The sequence below is a fragment of the Hylobates moloch genome, unplaced genomic scaffold, assembly GCF_009828535.3.
Source record: "Hylobates moloch isolate HMO894 unplaced genomic scaffold, HMol_V3 SCAFFOLD_2, whole genome shotgun sequence".
Lineage (NCBI taxonomy): Eukaryota > Metazoa > Chordata > Mammalia > Primates > Hylobatidae > Hylobates > Hylobates moloch.
In genome coordinates this window covers 29,834,330-29,853,376 of record NW_026652277.1, presented here as the reverse complement: position 1 = coordinate 29,853,376, position 19,047 = coordinate 29,834,330, and the positions used below count along the sequence as shown (strand labels likewise).

At 40.4% G+C, this 19,047-nt stretch overlaps 1 protein-coding gene and 1 long non-coding RNA gene across 9 annotated transcripts in view; one reads left to right on the top strand and one right to left on the bottom strand.

Annotated features, from left to right (window-relative positions):
• UBE2D3 (ubiquitin conjugating enzyme E2 D3) overlaps positions 1-19,047 on the bottom strand; it is a 73,640-nt gene that overhangs the window by 15,577 nt on the left and 39,016 nt on the right. The window contains exons 1-3 of one of the 7 annotated variants that reach the window (XM_058432579.1): positions 18,493-18,864; positions 16,712-16,859; positions 33-96 (exon numbers count right to left, since the gene is read on the bottom strand). In XM_058432579.1, the coding sequence (XP_058288562.1) occupies positions 33-96; positions 16,712-16,735 (88 nt within the window). In that variant the 5' untranslated portion in view covers positions 16,736-16,859; positions 18,493-18,864. Of the gene's footprint in view, positions 1-32; positions 97-16,711; positions 16,860-16,990; positions 17,513-17,536; positions 17,555-17,645; positions 17,788-17,810; positions 18,281-18,492; positions 18,865-19,047 lie in introns of those variants that run through there. The other 6 variants (XM_032176578.2, XM_032176665.1, XM_032176491.2 and 3 more) reach the window with 6 other exon arrangements.
• LOC116483104 (uncharacterized) overlaps positions 18,413-19,047 on the top strand; it is a 37,682-nt gene continuing 37,047 nt past the window's right edge. For both annotated transcript variants that reach the window (XR_009211377.1, XR_009211376.1), the window contains exon 1: positions 18,413-18,538. This is a non-coding gene — a long non-coding RNA (uncharacterized LOC116483104). The remainder of the gene's footprint in view (positions 18,539-19,047) is intronic.

Genomic DNA, 19,047 nt, shown 5'->3' with positions numbered 1-19,047 from the left:
TACGCATAAAAATCAACTTGAAAGTTACTTACTATCATCCCCAACTGGACCTGCAGAACATTGTGCTGGAGGGTCACGGGCCAAATCACTAAGTTCCTACACCAAGACAGAAAATGGGTGAGTCACATAAGCTTAATTTAAGAAAACAAGCAAGTGAGTCCACTGCTTTCAGTTACTCTCACCCTATTTTTAAAGGCACACTCCATCACAATTCACATAATATATTCCATTAGGAGAAAACATGCCTGAACATATGCTGAGACAATCATCTTAGCTAGAGTTCGTAAAAATATCTATGCACACACACTGATACAAAATTTTTTATTTACATAAACAAAAGCCAATCTCTTACAAACCGAAATAGCTATAATTAGATATTCTCATAGTTTAAGAGCTTAGACCAGGGAGAGCTCAACATTCATGTTATTTGTTGAACTTCCAAGACCACTTTCACAGGCCCTCAACTGTCTTAAATTCTTTGTTCTTCCTGAACCATCCTTCCTCCCTAATCCACTAACTATTTTCCACCTGAAAACAAACCAAAAAAACTCTCATGGGGCTAAGTACCTTTTTTGTTTTCTAATCTCCTTATTCTCTCAACTCAACCTTTTTTTTTTTTTTTTTTACTCAGCATCCATTTTTAACTATTGAAATTCTTTTTTTTTTTTTTTTTTTGAGACGGGAGTCTCCAGGCCGCAGTGCAGTGGCGCAATCTGGGCTCACTGCAAGCTCCGCCTCCCAGGTTCACGCCATTCTCCTGCCTCAGGCGCCCGCCACCACGCCCGGCTAATTTTTTGTATTTTTAGTAGAGACGGGGTTTCACCGTGTTAGCCAGGATGGGTCTCGATCTCCTGACCTCATGATTGAAATTCTGACCCTGAAGAGTGTACTTCTGTAAGTAGAAAGACGTTTGCTCTTAACATATACTCTGCACAATTCAATATGAACGTTTTATTTCCAACAAGTATGTAGTTCACTGTTCCATGACTTGTGCATAACAATATGAATTATCTACTATGAAAATATAGTTTATTAGAATATTTTTAAGATGGTACAGCTCCATCTTACCAATGATATAACCAATGTCTAATAATCACAAGTTTAAAAAAAAAGACAATAAATAGAACCAATGTTAATACACTACTGCCTTCAACATTTCAAACTAACAGTTTCTCGTAAGTTTAGTCTATGACATAAGTGAGTATACCCATTAAGTCTAGGGACTACTATATCTCCTACCCCTTTCTCATATAAACATGGAAATAACAATGAAGGGTAAGGTTTGGGATTCCATCTGAACAGCAGAAGACCACTAAGTACATGGCTCATGCCTGTAATCCTAACACCCTGGGGGGCAAAGACAGCGATCGCTTGAGCCCAGGAGTTTGACTGAGACCAGCCTGAACAACAAAGGGAGACCCCCATCTCTTCAAAAATGTTAGCTAGGCATGGTGGTGCATGCCTGGGGTCCTAGCTATTCAAAAGACTGAGGTAGGAGGATCACTTGAGCCCAGGAGGTCAAGGCTGCAGTGAGCTGTGATCATGCCACTGCACTCCAGTCTGGGCAACAAAGCTGTCTGAGACAGAAAAAAAAAAAAAAAACAAAACCCTGTCTCAGAAACAAAAAAACAATACAAGACCAAAAAAGCTAGACTGGGCGCAGTGGCTCACGCCCGTAATCCCAGCACTTTGGGAGGCTGAGGAGGGCGGATCACCTAAGGTCAAGAGTTCGAGACCAGCGCTGCTAACATGGTAAAACCCTGTCTCTACTAACACCACAAAAATTAGCCAGGCATAGTGGCGCACGCCTGTAATCCTAGCTACTCGGGAGGCTGATGCAGGAGAATCACTTGAACCTGGGAGGTAGAGGCTGCAGATCGCGCCAGTGCACTCCACCCTGGGGGAAGGAGTGAGACTGTCTCAAAAACAACAAAAAAACCCCCAGAAAAGCTGAATGTACTCATATACAAAAGACCAAGTACTAGAAAGCAAAAGAAAGGATGCCTAAATAAAAGACACAACAGAGAAGCAGAGGCGAGAGGACAGCTGGAGCCCAGGAGTTCAAGACCAGCTTGGATAACACAGGGAGACCCCATTCTCCATAAAAAGAAAAAAAAATTACAATAAAGCCAGTATCAACTGTCTACCACAATATCAATGCATCCGTGTGTAACTACAAAACATTAATCTTCTTTTGGTCTACTAGAACAACTTATTCCCTATAACTACAGGAATTTAAAAATGGAAACAGGTTTTCAAAGTGGGTACATGCACTTTTTTTCCTCAACTGTGATCTTTTGTCTTCCTGTGCAAAATCAAGGACACAAATGCAGAATTTTCAGTATAAGCTCTCTCATGGGAAGAAGAGCTAAAAATCTTAATTTAACAAGGCATAGTGGCATGTGCCTGTAGTCCCAGCTACTCGGAAGGCTGAGGCAGGATTAAGCCTAGGTGTTTCAGGTTTTTGTGTGTTAAATGATCATGCTGGTGGATAGCTACTGCATTCTAGCTTGGACAACGTTTAATGCCTATTTTATACCGGCTTCAGATGATTACTTTCATTCACTACATGGAATTTAAACACAGTGATAAATTTATGTAAGGGTCCCACTATGGCACTGACTTGGTTGGGAGAAATAAATGAGTCCTCTAAATTTTGTTCATTTTGTTAAATCCACTGGAAATCTTTAAAATAGGCTCTCAACAAACTGAGGGGCCAGAACAAAAAACAACCCAGCTTTCGAGGCTTTTAGAAAATTAGAATCATTGAATACATAGCTTGAAAAATCAGATGATGTTGACATCTTTCCCTGCAAAACTGAGGAACTGAACAAATCAAACAATGTATGCACCAACAGTACACAAGCCTATATCTGTGCTTTAAATATTTCAATTTGTGGGAAAGCTCTTTCAATGGAGCTGCTATTTTTATCGGGTAAGTTTGTATTCTGTACCAGCATGGAATAAAATTGAAATTTCGAGAAACACTGAAAAAGAAAAGAAACTACATAAAGTGTTTTTGTCTTGTTAAAAAAGAATTGAGACTTTGTCCCATTTAACAGGATTTGCTCTAAGCTTTTAAAACACCTTAGCTCCCAGAGGGTATTTTGCCATTTAAAAAATTATAGTATTACAGACTAGAGTCAATGGGGGTTATTAATTTAAACCTTATTAACCTCAAAAGTGCTACTTTCAACAAGATTAAAGTAAGACTATTAGAGATAGTAGCAAAACAGCATTGAGAAACAGGGCTAGGAAACTAGAGTACACAAATAAGGACTAAGAATAATTGTACGACCTTTAAAAATGTTAAGATGATCAACACAAAGTTTTAACTGCTCTAATAGTTTTTTAAAAATTAAGTTTTGATTAAAGCTGTTTAGTTAAAAGTACACCAACCCTCTCCCCTTTTAAAAAAGAGATGGGAATCTCACTGTTGCCCAGGCTGGACTACAGTGGCTATTCACAGGCGGAATCACAATCATAAGGCACTACAGCCCAGAACTCCTGGGCTCAAGGGATCCTCTTGCCTCAGCCTCTTAAGTAGCTGGAGTTGCAGGTATGCATCAGTATGTACAGCAATTTGTTGAACAATAAATGTACACTTTTAACTGTAAAATTAAACAATGAATTTTGCTGATTGACTCCATGTGGGAAGAAAAGGTGACGCTAAGATTTTTGGCTTGAGCAAAGCATGAGATTGGTATTAAGTAAAATGCTCAACTTACAGGTGAAGCTTGTGGGCAGATGTAGAGATAAAGTAAGTAAAGTAGGATAATGTAAGTAAAGACTCAATAAGAAAAGTATATATACAAGTTGAGAACAGGCTGGAAACAAATACAATGTATCATTAATAAACAGATGATGTTTATAGCCATTCAACTTGGTGAGAGCACTCCCAGAACAGAAGGTCCTAGGAGTGAACGCTGGACTAATTTAACACTAAGAAAGGGAACCTTGGCCAGTAACCTGAAAAGTTAAAAGAAATAAAGAATGTGAAGGAAGGCTTTGTCACAATAAACAACACTGCAGGAAAATTAAGAGGCAAATATTTGCCTCTTATGTTCAAAATACACTTCAGAAAATGGCCAGTTGTTCAGGAATGGTCAGTCTAGATTAATGCCATAAAACAAACAACAAAAATAGAGTAGGCAAGGAGAATTGTCCTGATATGCTGTGCCAATTCACTTTTGAAACTCATCACAACTACTTACAAGGTTGCCAGAGATCCCAAGATTCACAATTTTAATACTGTATATCACACCCTTTATATGCTTGTCTATATAGATATACCCTCATGTCTTCCACATATTCAGAAATGGAAGAAAACTCATTCCAAATACTATTGATTCTGATCAGTGGGAATTTCAGAAATTCATATTGCAGTTCAACAATCTGCAGAAGAAAACTACATGGCTTTTGGCCTTCAAAAAATTTTTACAGAAAATATTAACTGAACCAAATCAGTATTTCAGACGCTTTTTTTTTTTTTTTGCAACTTAAATTATCCACTATTAAGAAAATGACTTTTTGTTTGAGATGGAGTCTCGCTCTGTCATCCAGGTTGGAGTGCAGTGGCGTGATCTCGGTTCACTGCAACCTCCGCCTCCCAGGTTCAAGCGACTCTCTTGCCTCAGCCTCCTGAGTAGCTGGGATTACAGGCACATGCCACCACACCTGGCTATTCTTTATTTTATTTTTTTGTAGTTTTACTAGAGATGGGGTTTCACCATGGCCAGGCTGATCTCGAAATCCTAACCTCAAGTGATCCACCTGCCTCGGCCTCCCAAAGTGCTAGGAGTACAGGCGTGAGCCACTGCACCAGGCCTGCAGTCTTACTTTTAATCCTACTCAGGCCTACTTTTTCTCAAGGTTCTCCTCTCATCTCTGAAATAGGGATCACTACCTGGCACATAATGTACCGATACTTAACAAGCAGACCATGTGTAGACCAGCCATCCTGAACCAAGATTCCTGGGCAAGGCTCTTAATTCATCTGTCATTGAACAAAAGCAAAACTGCTCCATACATGGGCCACATAATATAGCCACTTGTTTTATTTAAATTTTTGACCTATGTGATAAATCCTGATATGCTTAGTTGTCTAAAAATGTCTTTGTAAGCATCTGAATATACCTAATACTGAAATAAGAGTTTAAAAAGCTGACAACACAATCCAAGTTTTACATTTATTTACTCATAATTACCTCAATAAACATACTAGATTTTACATTTAATACATGTTAAAATGTCTGAACAAAAATATTTAGCGTAATTTTCTATTTTTTTGGAGATGGAGTTTCACTCTTGTCGCCCATGGTGGAGTACAATGGCGCAATCTTGGCTCACTGCAACCTCTGCCTCCTGGGTTCAAGTGATTCTCCTGCCTCAGCCTTCTGAGTAACTGGAACTAGAGGTGCGCGCCACCACACCCGGCTAATTTTTTGTATTTTTAGTAGAGACGGGGTTTCACCATGTTGGCTACACTGGTCTCGAACTCCTGACCTCAGGTGATCACCTTGGCCTCCCAAAGTGCTGGGATTACAGGTGTGAGCCACTGTGCCTGGCCAGAATAAATATTAAGATATTTTAATTTAAAAATAAAAATCAATGTAATCATGGTTGCTCTAAACAAAATACCCAATAATGTTGGAATACTTCATTATAAATAAAACTAAAGGTCAGAAAACTACAAAGTTGACCTAGAATATAAACACCATACTACTTCAACGTTACACATTTCAATTACAAAGAAAGTAAGAAAGTATTTCTTATAGAATAAATGAGTTTTCGGCACACTGATATTTATCACTAAGCCTTTAAATGCTAGCATTATCATCCTTTTAGAGTGAAAGTATAATTTCAGCTAGTTAACACTGGGTTTCAGCTCTTAGCTCCAGTAATTTCAGGTTCTTGTTACTCTCGTAACATTTCTAACCGCCTTATTTTCCAAGTTCTCCATCATCAAGACATCTCTTTAGTAATAATCAAAGATATAAAAGCAGGCCAATTAACTTACCTACTTTAAATTCAATACAGAAAAATGACCTAAGTATTTTAACAATCAAAACAAAGGTTTTTTTTTAAGATAAAAATGCTGTTCTTACTTCATCATTTTCTTTCTTGCCATTTAAATAGTATCTAATATTACTATTTAAAGTACCACTTAGTACCCAATAGTAACAAAACCATGTACAAACACTTACCTTTGAGCTATCAAATAATTTTTGTAACATTATATGCCCACAGAATGAGCAAGACAGTATCTTAGGAAAAAAATGTGAGCAAAGAGTAAGTCACAGCAGATGCTCTTTGTAGCTAGCAGACATTTTGTCTACTCAATAAACCATCTTACTCATGAATTCCTTTTCCCTTACTCCAAATCATGTGACTGTAGTCCTGGGTCAGCCATCATTAACCAATTATTTGGACATGACTAACCACAGAATTTTGTTCCCTCAGCTGGGACCCAACTATTAGTCCACTGTCCACCCCAACCCAAGATTTTCCAAATCAAAGGGACATTCTTCCTTCTATAATCAAGAGCTGTAAGAATGTGACCCACAGCTGTTGACAGGCACGTGTCATGGACTTACATGGTAAAGTCAAAAGCTAAAGAGACCATATTCAACAGCAGCAATAACAAAGAGCTTACTTTCCATACAGATGTGCAATTTTGGTTCCTGAGGTTGTAGCTTGCTCTGGTTCCTATACCTATTCCATTCATTGTTAACTATCCCAGTTTCCTTCTAATAAATCCCTTATTTAATCCGGATTACATTAAGGAGTTAAAAAATATATACAGCGGTAGTGAGAGACCAATTCTGAATACCAATTATTTAGATTTTATCCCACTTCAAACACAATTTAGTTTTTGAGTTTTGCTGAAAAACATGTAAGAAATCTAAATGAAGCTAAGTCTCAAAATTGAATTAGGAGTAACAAGGTTAACTTTCACACTGGAGGTTAATTTAAATCCATTTCTAAAATGAAAATGTAATGTTAATTTCACCATCAAAACATTCATTCATTCACAGGAACACTGCCTTTTTGGTGCCATGCATGTTAGGTATAAAAACACCAAGATAATTAAGATACAAATGCCTCCTCAGACTCAGCTAACAGAAAGCAGGTGCAAGACAAAACAAAAATTATACTTTAACAACCTACATGTTTAAAATAAAGGGATTTCAAATGCTCTGCGAATCCTGAAAAACCAACCACTAACTTTTCTTGGGTTTAGAGGAGTGCCATTTGAGCTGGGTCTTGATGGAAAAATAAGCAGGCATTTACCAAGAACAAGGAGTAAGAGAAGCATTCTAGGTAGAGAAACTCAAAGTCAGGAGTGTCAAAGAACACAGGGCATAAAAATTTGCCAGAACAAATACTGCAGAGTTTAGTATACCAGACAGAGTATACTAGGAGAGTGGCAGATTTAGCTAGAAAGGCAGGTTATGACTTCATCTTTTAAAAGAGCCCTTGAATTTAGACTATTCCAAAGGCAATGGGAAGTCACTGATGGTTTCGAAATAGAAGACAAATGAGTTTTGATTTTTAAATATACTAGCAGTCGTACATCACAAGTGTTTAACTGTACTCTTATAACCACTTTACGGAAATAGAGCTCATCTTCTCTGTTTTACAGTTGAGTCCCTTAAGAGAGGGGAAAGAAATGATTACATTCGAGCATAGAACATGTTCACCTTTAGGACAGGTGAACTAAGTGTACCTACTAACAACTTAAAAATTAGGACTAGGGGTAAGTTTCAAAAAGGTTCCTTTCTCAACAGGGTGTCCTTGTAAAGATAATTTAATGTTTGGCAAATTGAGGGAAAAAAATCTCAACTGCACCAGACTATTACTCAATGCTCCAGAATGAACAGGATATGGAAAACTAATGTTTTCCTTACGATTTATTTCTCCATAACTATCCCCCGTTAGTCTGTATCTCATTATACGTAGTGTGAATCCAGTACTATTTTTCAAGTTACATGGCCTGAGAAAATGATTCTATCCCACGGCAAGACCATTTACTGGACTGGAAATCAATTTCCAACGACGCCCATATTCAGCATTGTTAAAAGTAATTTTGTCTACGAGAGTCACCTAACAAAATGTTTTTAGAGCCTAAAGTTTCACAGGCTTCAGAGACAAAAACAATGTAAAAAATTCACACAATTGAAATTTTCAGCTTATTATTCCTTCCTAGTAGTCTAGAGGAAGAGGAACAGTGCAAGAATCAGAAGGAACAGCTCTCACACGGCACCTGTAAAATTTTTTTATACTGTGCTGACTACCCCTCACCTAAGGGGAACAGCATTACTCAACTATTAAGACCACTGAAACAGGAAAATGTTTGGTTGGGGACACTGACATACTTTAGGAATTGCTCAAGGCTCCACTCACGTTGAAGGGACACTAAGATAGATCAAGCACATACAATCAGGGCACAACACTAAGAAACCGTTCTAGCTATAAAAAGAGCTAAAAGGTTGGACATTTCTTTTCCACAGAGTGCTCTTTTAGGAAACTTTCTCCTTTTAGTGTCATCTTCCTCTGAGCTGCTTCTCCTCAAACTTTCTGCACACTTGGCTAGTGTGAGAATCCAGACCTTCTCACTGGAAAAAATACTTGTTTTAAAAGCCTGAAAATACCTATAGGAAAAGAAGTCAAGGACACCCCTCTCTGCCTTCTAAGCTAGGTAAATGAGACCCTCTCAAAGCTCTCACGTGGTCTAGTTTGCCTCATTAGTTAAAACACCACAAAGAAACCTGAGACAGGAACAGACTTTACACAACTGAATTGTTTGCCTATTTCTGAAGACCTGGTGGGCACCATGGTAGAAAATAGGGCAGGATTTTTTTCACCAAAAAAATCTCTCTAAAAGGCAACCAACAGGTACAGCTTAAGCCACTGGTGAGTGTTCTCATCTGGAAGTACGTGATTTAAGCAGTAATGGGTTTGGCCACTATTTTTTTTATTCTGAAACATTCCTTACATGAGATTTTTAATACAAAGCCTGCAAATGGTTTATTTTGAGGAAGACCTTTACTGTAGTCACTATGGGATATGGGATTTAATAGTTGATTGTTGGAGATGTTAGACTATGCTTTCTGCTTCTCTATTTTCTATCTTCCTCATTCAATGATAAGTGGTACTAGCAGTGGTGACCAACCACAGGCTTCAAAGAACAGTAGGCCAAGGTACTGAAAACATTAAAGACCTGAAAGGATACTAGCAGAAACATAAGAATGTTCCCTCCCTTGCTGGGCGTGGTGGCTCACGCTTGTAATCCTAGCACTTTGGGAAGCCGAGGCAGGCGGATCACCTGAGGTCAGGAATTCAAGACCAGCCTGGCCAACATGGTGAAACACCATCTCTACTAAAATATAAAAATTAGCTGGGAATGATGGCGGGTGCCTGTAATCCCAGCTACTCGAGAGGCTGAGACAGGAGAATTGCTTGAACCCGGGAGACGGTGGTTGCAGTGGGCCGCAGTTGTGCCACTGCACTCTAACCTGGGCAGCTGACCAAGACTCCATCTCAAAAAAAAAAAAAAAAAAAAAATCCCTCCCTTCAAAGAGCTTATAAATTGGAAATACTAAAAATATTTGCAAATACTAAAAATATTTATTCACAATTATTTACGGATATTATGAGTATTCATGAAGCTACAGAGCAGCCATGTTCCAGGAGCCCAATAAGTATCTGAACATTCGGTTAACTTTCTTTCAATGACAGCCAGTATCTGTTCATCAGATCAACGTAACCAAACGGTCGCATTTATGAAAACAGGGTTTTAAGTGTCAACCCTATTAAAGCGTAATGCCATAAATAACTTATTCTAGGTTTCATCCCCCCAAGTCTTGTCAAAATTTAAAAGCCTATATAGTGGCAAGGCCAAGTTCATGGATTCTACCTTTAAGACAGTAAAATTATCACCACGATGTTCCACAAATCATTTGCTATCCCAATCTCTACCATCTATTTTGCACGTCATCACATAAAGGTCATACAGAGGACAGAATGTAGTATACAACATTTCCTCTCAGCACTTTCGGGAAAACTAAAAGCTTATGCCATTACTAAAAGTTAATTTCTTGTATTCTATTTAAGAGTCTGTTTCTTTCAGAACTAAAGACAAGATTTACATGACTCAAAGACAAGATTTGTACGACTGTGAATCAGCACCATAAAAACAGCCCTTGCCTCAAAAACCTATACTGAGCAACACAAAACACAGCTTTGGGGACTGGACGAGATGACAAAATGAGGTGGGAAACAAAGGGAGTAAGTGCCTTAAGAAATTTTAAGAATCATCCTCAAGGAGACTTTACAACCAACCTAGAAAAATACAAAGGTACGAACCAACAACAGAGTTCGAAATGCAGTGCAATTAGCTGCCCACCAGGCAGAAAATAACTACTGTAATTGCTCATATAAAGATCTAGTTTACCATAAAGTAAAAAGTTTTATTAACTTTAATGTTATGAATGTCTGTATAAAATATGTAGATGCGAGTATCAAGGAAGGGAACAACAAACTTCAGAAACATGGTTATTTCAAAAGAAGGATGCTTGGCAAAAAGATATGAACAATTTCACAGAACTCCAAATAGTCCCTTTAAAACGCATTTTAATTTGAAATTTCTTCTGAGAAATCCTTTTTTATCTTAAGGATTAACAGTAGGCACTGCACAGTATCTCACTGCATCACTGACAAGGTATTAACTTCCTGTTTAGTTGTAATTATAGGTGAAACAAGCATGCGTGTTCATTACATGAGGTACTAAGAATGGACTGAATATTACTAATGTTCTTTCAATCACCACTGAAGGTAAAGTCACTTAACATCATTCGAAGCCATTCTTTTGTAAGCATTATTTAAAAATGGGCAAAGAAACCCAAATTTAGATTTGAAGCTCTGCTCCATGAAAGCAATTTTATGGACATTAAAACAAACAAACAAAAAAACAAAGATTAACAGCCAAACAGCTGCCCAGTAGTAGAAAACATTCAATTATACATTAGCCATGAAATTACAGCAAGGTTAGGATTAATGTAAGTATTTCATACTGAAAAAGGTACAAGAAATCGTGACTCACAACTGAGAAACATTTAAATACGACAAATTCAGCTATGAAAAGTTGAAGGTCTCTTTTACAACACATTATGCTGAAAGTATAGTTAGGAGATAAAAATCAGATGTTTCAACAAAGTATAAAAACACTTCCATAAACTTTTCCCTTCCCTACATAACAAGGTTGAGGGTACAATTCTGAATAAATCTTATCTATTAAGAGAAACTGGACAATAAGATATTTGGTGAATGCATTCATTTTTAATTATGAAATAACATTGCTATGGTAGCAAGCTCAAGACCACAACATTTCCAAGAATGAAGAGTTTTATTTCGCTAATTTCAAAACACTGGTTTTGGCAAAGGGAATTTTAAGTCATTATAATACAAGACAAACCACACTGTAATAATACTAGTATAAAAAATATAGTACAGAAAATTTATTTTACATACCTCCCCTACTAGATCTAATATTCTTGAAAGGTAAATGTACAAAGTGACAAACAACTATTCATATGTTTACATGCTTATTTTCACCACTGAACGCAAAGATTACCATAGGTAAGGACCATCTTCCTCATTTATTCCCTGGGACTAGAATACTACGTCTAATGCAGATTAGGACCTTCACTCCCCTGTATCTGTGGTTCTTAATCAGAGAGGAGCTTCAGAATCACCTACAAAATTTTCGAAATTATGTTTCCAGGGAAAATGATTTAGTAAGTCTAAGACCCCCATGCAGCTGTATTTTTTTTTTTTAACTCTAAACAATCTGACATTTAAAAATAACTAAACAAGTATAATTGGATTGTAACACAAAGGATAAATGCTCAAGGTATGTACCCCATTTACCCTAATGTGATTATGCATTGCATGCCTGTATCAAAATATTTAATGTAACCCATAAATATATACACCAACTATGTACCCACAAAATTTTTTTAAAAACTCCAAATGTTCTGGAATATAAATGTAATTCATGTCACACCCAATAATATATAATATTCAGTAAGCTCTTCTATACACTAACAGATAGAAGAAAACTGCTATTTAAAAAAAGAATGCAAAAACCAACCTAGGTTTGAGATTTTAATCTGAAAGATTTTTTTTGTCTTACTGTTAGGAATCTAGTTTCTTTTTTAATAGATTATAGCAACATGCTGTGGAGAATCCTCAAAGATTGCCTGTCTTGGATAAAAAGGGTCACCTAAACTCAGGTGCAAAGTCTGACAGAGCAATCTAGTGACACAGTAGTTCATCCCAATGATGGAGCATTCAACTTTTTATTTGTGTAAATAACAAAAACCAGAATCAACACTGCAGATGAGCATGATGAAAGAAAAGTATGCAGTGTCAGTAATGCATCCTTTTTCAAATTAAACAAATACTGAGGTCTTATTATTATCAGCATCCTTCAGACACACAACTATCCTACACATGAAGTGAGCTGGCTATAGACAAGCCTTGAGGACCATATATGAAACACATGCAAGACAGTTTACCCAGCCTATATACTAGTTGGGGACAGTAAGTATATTTTGTTTACTCTAAGACATCCTAAGCAGTTAACTGGCACATGTTAGTTTTCAGTGCTTGAATAGACTACTCCAAAAGAATTAAATCCACTTCTACTTTCAAAACATTATTAGCTAAAATCTTAACTCACAAATTAGCTATAACCTAAGAGTAAAGCTAACTCCCAATTACTTAGATGTAGAAGTGGGAGAGCAAAGCAGCTTATTTCAGGCAACAAACTAAAACCACATACATAAAACAGGAATTGAAGGGCCAGGAGTGATGGCTCACGCCTGTAATCGCAGCACTTTGGGAGGCTGAAGCGGTTGGATCACGAGGTCAGGAGATCAAGCCAAGACCGTCCTGGCTAACACGGTGAAACCGTGTCTCTACTAAAAATATTAAAAAATTAGCCGGACGTGGTGGCGGGCGCCTGTAGTCCCAGCTACTCAGGAGGCTGAGGCAGAATGGCGTGAACCCAGAAGGCGGAGCTTGCAGTGAGCTGAGATCGTGCCACTGCACTCCAGCCTGGGCGACACAGTGAGATTCCCTCTCCAACAACAACAACAACAACAACAACAACAACAACAACAAAAGGGGGGGGAATTGAAATGGTTCAAAAAAGAGCTTGAGCTTTTGGTGCCTATCTGATTTGAATCTCAGTCACTTACTAGTTGTGTGACTAGACAACTATTTCTCTGAGCCTGTTACTTCATCTATAAAATTCTCACATCTATCCCACATGGTTGTCTTGAAGATTAAATGAGTTAGGGTTTAGATGGGACTGCACTGTCTGAACTACTGTAATAGGCAATACTATATGCAAAAGTAAACCGTTCTGAATGACAAACCTAAAGGATGATATCAAACTGTAGTTAAGAGCACATACTCTGGACCAGGCTGCCTAGGTTCTAATCCCAACTGTCACAACATGAACCCGGAGTCATCTTCTTAACCTCTGTGCCGAAGTTTTTCAATTTCGAGATGGAGATAATCTTGAAATTATCTCAGTGGAAGTGGTGGTAGGAGGGAAACCAAGACCAAATGAGGGTTTTTTAACCCTTTACCCATGGTTTCCCTGCTAGCTGCTTGCTTATAATCATATATAAAGACTAAAGTCATACTTCCAGAAATAAAAACCCTTATGAAAACTTAACAGGGTGTATATAATGAAAACATGAGCTATTCTTTTAGGCTTGGTTCACATATTTATCTTCAAACGTCCCTAAAACACATATACTGTAGTCCCTGTTTAATGGGAGTGGCAAAATTGTCTACGGCTCTCAATACCAATCTACTTGGAGTGCCACTTTTAACTCCTGTTGTTTAATAGCCCTATTTAAGACCATTATTACAGCTCGTTCAAATAAAGAATACAGGAAAAAAGTTGATTGGTCTAACAGTCAAAAAACTTACTCCAAGAACATAGCTGAAACAAAGTATAAATTCAAAAGCTCGATCAAATGGACTAACGGTTAAAAGTATTCCAATAATCATTTCAGTAAAATATTAATGAAGAGTACAGATATATCTTAATATTTGAAATGTGGGACCATCAGACAAGAATAAATTCGAAATAGGTATGTAACACAAGCATACCATACTGACATCAACGGCTACTTGACTCCGTATTTCTAGAAGAGGTGCCTAAACCGAACAGCATTCCAGTTCAGAGCTGTCCACTCACTAAAACTGTTTGGATGTGGAATGTCTGAAAGTTGCCTCATGTGATTCTAACATTAACAGCTGAAAAACCAAACCACATGCACATGTCAAAGTTTCTGTAAGTTGAATCAATAATGTTCACATAAACACTGGTACTTCCAATCTGCCAAGTTTTTATGTTATGTCTATATTACATAAATCCTGAAAATATTTACAAAAGGAGACAACCTGGTTAAGAGTACTAACCTAGAAATCAAAGTTAACAAAAATGGTTTTTAAAAATTATAAATGGTGATATTAAAATAGTAATAACTAGAAGTGTCATGTGCCAAGAGCATGTTCAAATTTGCACATTATTTAATCCTCAAAACAAATCTAAGAACTTAAAATTTGTTTTGTTCACTGCTGCCACCCCAATGTCTAAAACAGTGCCTGGTACATATTAGGCACACAGTCATTTATTGTTCATATTACAACAGATACCCTTCTTATAGAGGCACATAAACTTGCCCAGAGCTAGAATTCTAACTGGAGCATTTCTGCTCCAATGTTCACACTCTTAGCCACTGTTACATTGTCTCTCTAAAGCTTTAAAATCATTTAAGTGGTGTCACAGCAGCTGGGTATGACCTGTAAGAGAAAAAAAAATCAGAGGCCTTCCTTTAACGTGTTCTGTTCCACATGCACAAAAAGCTATGGATCTGAAACTATTCCACATTTTAGTGGCCTAAACTAATTCCAACAGAAAAGATTTTTATTTGTGCTGAATGTTACGCTCTTTGTGTAAACTACACTGTAACATACAACTAGGCTTCTCCAATATGTTCCTGGCCTTTAAAGTGGTCACAGAAAGAGGTTATTATTTCAAAATAATTTTTACTTTAATCCTTAACTCCTAAAAAGCTTTTCTTCCTCTTTTCATTTCACAAACACACAGATTTGAATTTGTATTTCGCATAACCCAAAATGACGATGTAATGAAGGCCCAAAACAAAATTCAAGATTTCGTATCAATATATATTAAGAGTGAATATTTAAACCTCCCTCTTTCATGAAACACCAATCTTGCCAAATAAACTTCAGTCATAATTAAATAAATGCAAATGTAGTATCAAGTCTATTTTAGTAAAAGCAAATTCTTGCCATTCCTCTCAGAACTCTTTTTAAAAAAGTAATCTATTAAAACCAAAGTTTCTAACACTCACCGCCCCCCCCACAATTTTTCTAGTAAGGCTGAATTTATTCCATGACATTTTTTTCAAGTTAGCTGTAAACACTCCACCCTCTTCGATTGTGCAACAACCAAACACACCACACAAACACAAGTCACAGAAAAGGGAAATACAGTTTAAGAGTTTGAATTTAGGTAAGTTTTGAGCAGAGGGTCTTAGAGCAGTGCACAACGCGATATAAAAGTTAACATTAAACAAAGCATATTATTTCACATTATTACGAAAGGAGATGCCGGAAAGAGCCTGAACCAGTTAAAGCAGCCGCCATCTTAAAATGCGGGATAGAAGTTAGAGCAAGAAAATGAGACTAAACCACCGGAGGTGGAGGTTCCGCTCACTCCCAGAGCTCCGAAAAATCCTAATTTTTTTCCAACTTAAATCGATAATATACTATCAAACCACATTTCAAGTAACGAAAGAATCTTCCCCAAGGGTGTTATTAAATAGAATGAGGCAAAAATAGGTACATTAGCTTTCCCTTACTGCCATCGCACCCCTTATCCACCCCCACTCTCCAGCCAAAAGGAAAAGGGAGCTTCCAGAATGCCTTTTACATCAGTTCCCGGTGTCCCTCGGATAAATAGCTTCGGGTGAAAAGCCGCAACTACAAAATACAGGAAGTGGCAACACTGTGTCATTCCATCTCCTCCCAAACCCACTTATTCGGTGTAACCTGCCCAGAGTTGACTAAGAGTTTCTACTAGACTCACTGAGTGTCCTTCAATACGCAAGACTTCTACCCGACCCTCAGTCAAGTTCGGGACTCGCCAGATTTTTTTTCTCTCCTCCGACTTTTTTCCCCCCTAGAAGGCCTAGATAACCTTGATCTCACAACTAAAGTAAGTTTTCAAGCACCAAGAATAGGAAGCGCCATGACATCTGCTGGAGCGTCTCTCCGCAATTCGGACCCCAAAAAGAACTCTTTTAAGCAGCAAAAAAATAAAATAAAGGCGCCTTAAGTCACTCTCCTCCACCCCTAATTTGCACCGATTCCACTGAAGCACACTCAGGATAACACCTCATTTGCCACAAGTGTTCTCCGTTTCCTAGCTTTAAACTTCATTTCTTCAAGAAGTATATCCGCGTTCTCCATCCCCCCATGGAAGAAGTGATCCAAGAGGTATTTTCAGAATTATGCTTCCTTCCCACCCCCACGCTTTCCTCTTGGCCCGAGCCTTCCTTTTCTCCTACCACCCCATGCCCTTGTCCCCGCGGGTTACCTTATTAATCCGTTTCAGCGCCATAGTGTGTGCTTGTCGTCTGGCTCCTCTCTCGGTGTATGCTCAAAGGTCCGGCCAAAACTCTCGATTATCCCGGCGGCGGGGCAGGATTGTCTCGTCTCACACCAGCTCTGCCAGACACAGGCGCCTTTTGCAAAAACGGAGCAGATCAGCACTCGCACAGGCCCCGGAGAGCCCCTGATGAATCCAGGTCCCTTAAAACGGCCGCGATCCGGGGTGGGTGGGGTGGCGTGGCAAAGCCACCAACAGCCTGTGTACCGTGCTTTCGGCCCAAAGTGGGGGCGAGGGTGACGGGAAGACCGGAGGTGGTGGCTACAAGTTTAACTTCCCAGCTTCTAGAAAGGAAGAGACCCGGGTGGGAGAGGAAGAGGCGTAGGAGAAAGGGGTGGGTGCGGGGCAGGGTCCGGAGCCCAGCAGAGGAGGAGCCGGGGCCTAGTTGGCGCTATACCGGCGTCACTAGGGCAAAGAAAGGCAAGGGGGGAGGGGGAAGCATAAGACTCTGGACGGACGCCGGGCTGCTTTCGGTTTCTGCCCAAAGGTGCGGCCGGAGAAGGAAAGGAAATAAAGGAAGGGAGGCTTGATGTGTGTTGCTGTCCTCGCAGCGAGCTATTCTGTCACCCTTGACGCCACCGTACACTCACTCCGCCTTCCAGCGCGCTCCCGCGCGTGCCCGCCCAGCCACCTCCACCACGCGCCCGTGTTATCCCTGAGGCTCTGGCTTAGGCGCGAGGACGCGCCCATTCCCCCTCCTCCTCCAGCAGGAGACCGCGGCTTCCCCAGCCTTCCCATCCTAACCCACCGCACCCAATAGGCTGGCCGCTCAAGCCGCCCAGGGCCCGCACTGCCCCTCTTACCCGGCCGGCCACTGGGCCGGCCTCCCTTCCCTGCCCTAGCCGTCCACACCCACGCGTACAGAGGGGCCGGGGCCTCCCTCAAGCTGCGGCCTCGGCCTCCTCCCCGCGCGGCAGCTGGTGCCTCCCCGGCCCTACGGGGCTCACGCGCACGACACAGCCACAAGATGTCCGCTCTGACGGAACTACTGCCAGCTGCCACGCTCCGCCCCTCCCCCTCCTCCTGCCTCTTCACCGCCGCGGATCAGTCCGCCAACGCCGCCGTCGCGAGCAGAGGACCGATGTGAGGCCAAAGCCAGACGGCTTGCTTCCCACGTCCGGGGCCGAGTGAATACGCGCCAAGCCCTTTTCCTTCTCCTTCTCGGAACAGCACCTTCTTACTAAACAGATCGGAGATTGGAGCAGGAGGGCGGGGGAGGGAGGAGGATCATGAGCTGGGGGGAGGGTAAACGAGTGGCGGAAACCCTTAAGCTCAGAGAAGCATCGAGAACCGGAAGGAGACCATGGGAGGAAGGTAAAGGAAGCAGCCGCTGCGCGATCCATCCCCACGCCCCTCCCCACAGCGTCCCCCAGTTTCCTCACTTGGTATTGAGACGACTCTCGCGAGAACTTCGTGGCTGGCTAACCGAAGCGGTAGCTCTGCAATGACCTAAGAGCAGTTTTGTGCGCTCTTCCTGACGTGGTTCCGCCCCCAAAAAATGCACAAGTTATCGCGAGACGCAGGAAGGCACCGGCTCGAACTGGGGCGGGCCACTGCCAGGAAAGCAACGCCCCTGAATGCTTATGCCGGTGGTTGGAAGAGGATATGGAATTCCCCGGACTAGTAAGAGCGCGCGCAGACACAGCCTTCTCTCACGCGCCCAATCAGGAGCGTGTGGTGGGAGGTGCCAAGGATTAATTACCAGATACCTTTAGTTTAGGTCGGGTCGGGATTTTGAGGTTTCCGGTGGAGCAGGTGAGCAGTATTTTCTTGCCTGCCCTCCTGGGCTGGTTGTGCTGTGGGAGGAGGTGCCCCTCGAGATGGGAATAGTAGTTTTAAATAGACCCAGGTTGGCCGCTCATCAGCGCTCCCACGTGCTGAAGTCTAGTGCATGTCTGACCCTAAGGGAGCAATACTGAGACGAGCAGGGAGCAGGCTGAGTCAAGCTCAATTGAGTGGATGGGGCTAGGACAGAGAGGGTTAGGGGCAGGGTTTTCACTGGTCTCCGCAATCAGTCGCTGCCGTCCGCCAAGGTGTGGGAACAAGCTTAAATTCTCAACCTTTAGCTTCTGTTGCTGTGTTTCAGTTCTTGAGCCAGAAAGTGTTGAGACTAATTAAGAAATTAGGTAGAGTTTAGAGTCAGAAAAACAATACAATACTTCCTGAAATATCCAAGTTGGGAGGTGGGATTTACATGAATAGGATTGGCCTATTTTAGTCAAGGGTTTAAAGTGTGGAGAGGGCAGTTATGCTCTCTAGTGTAT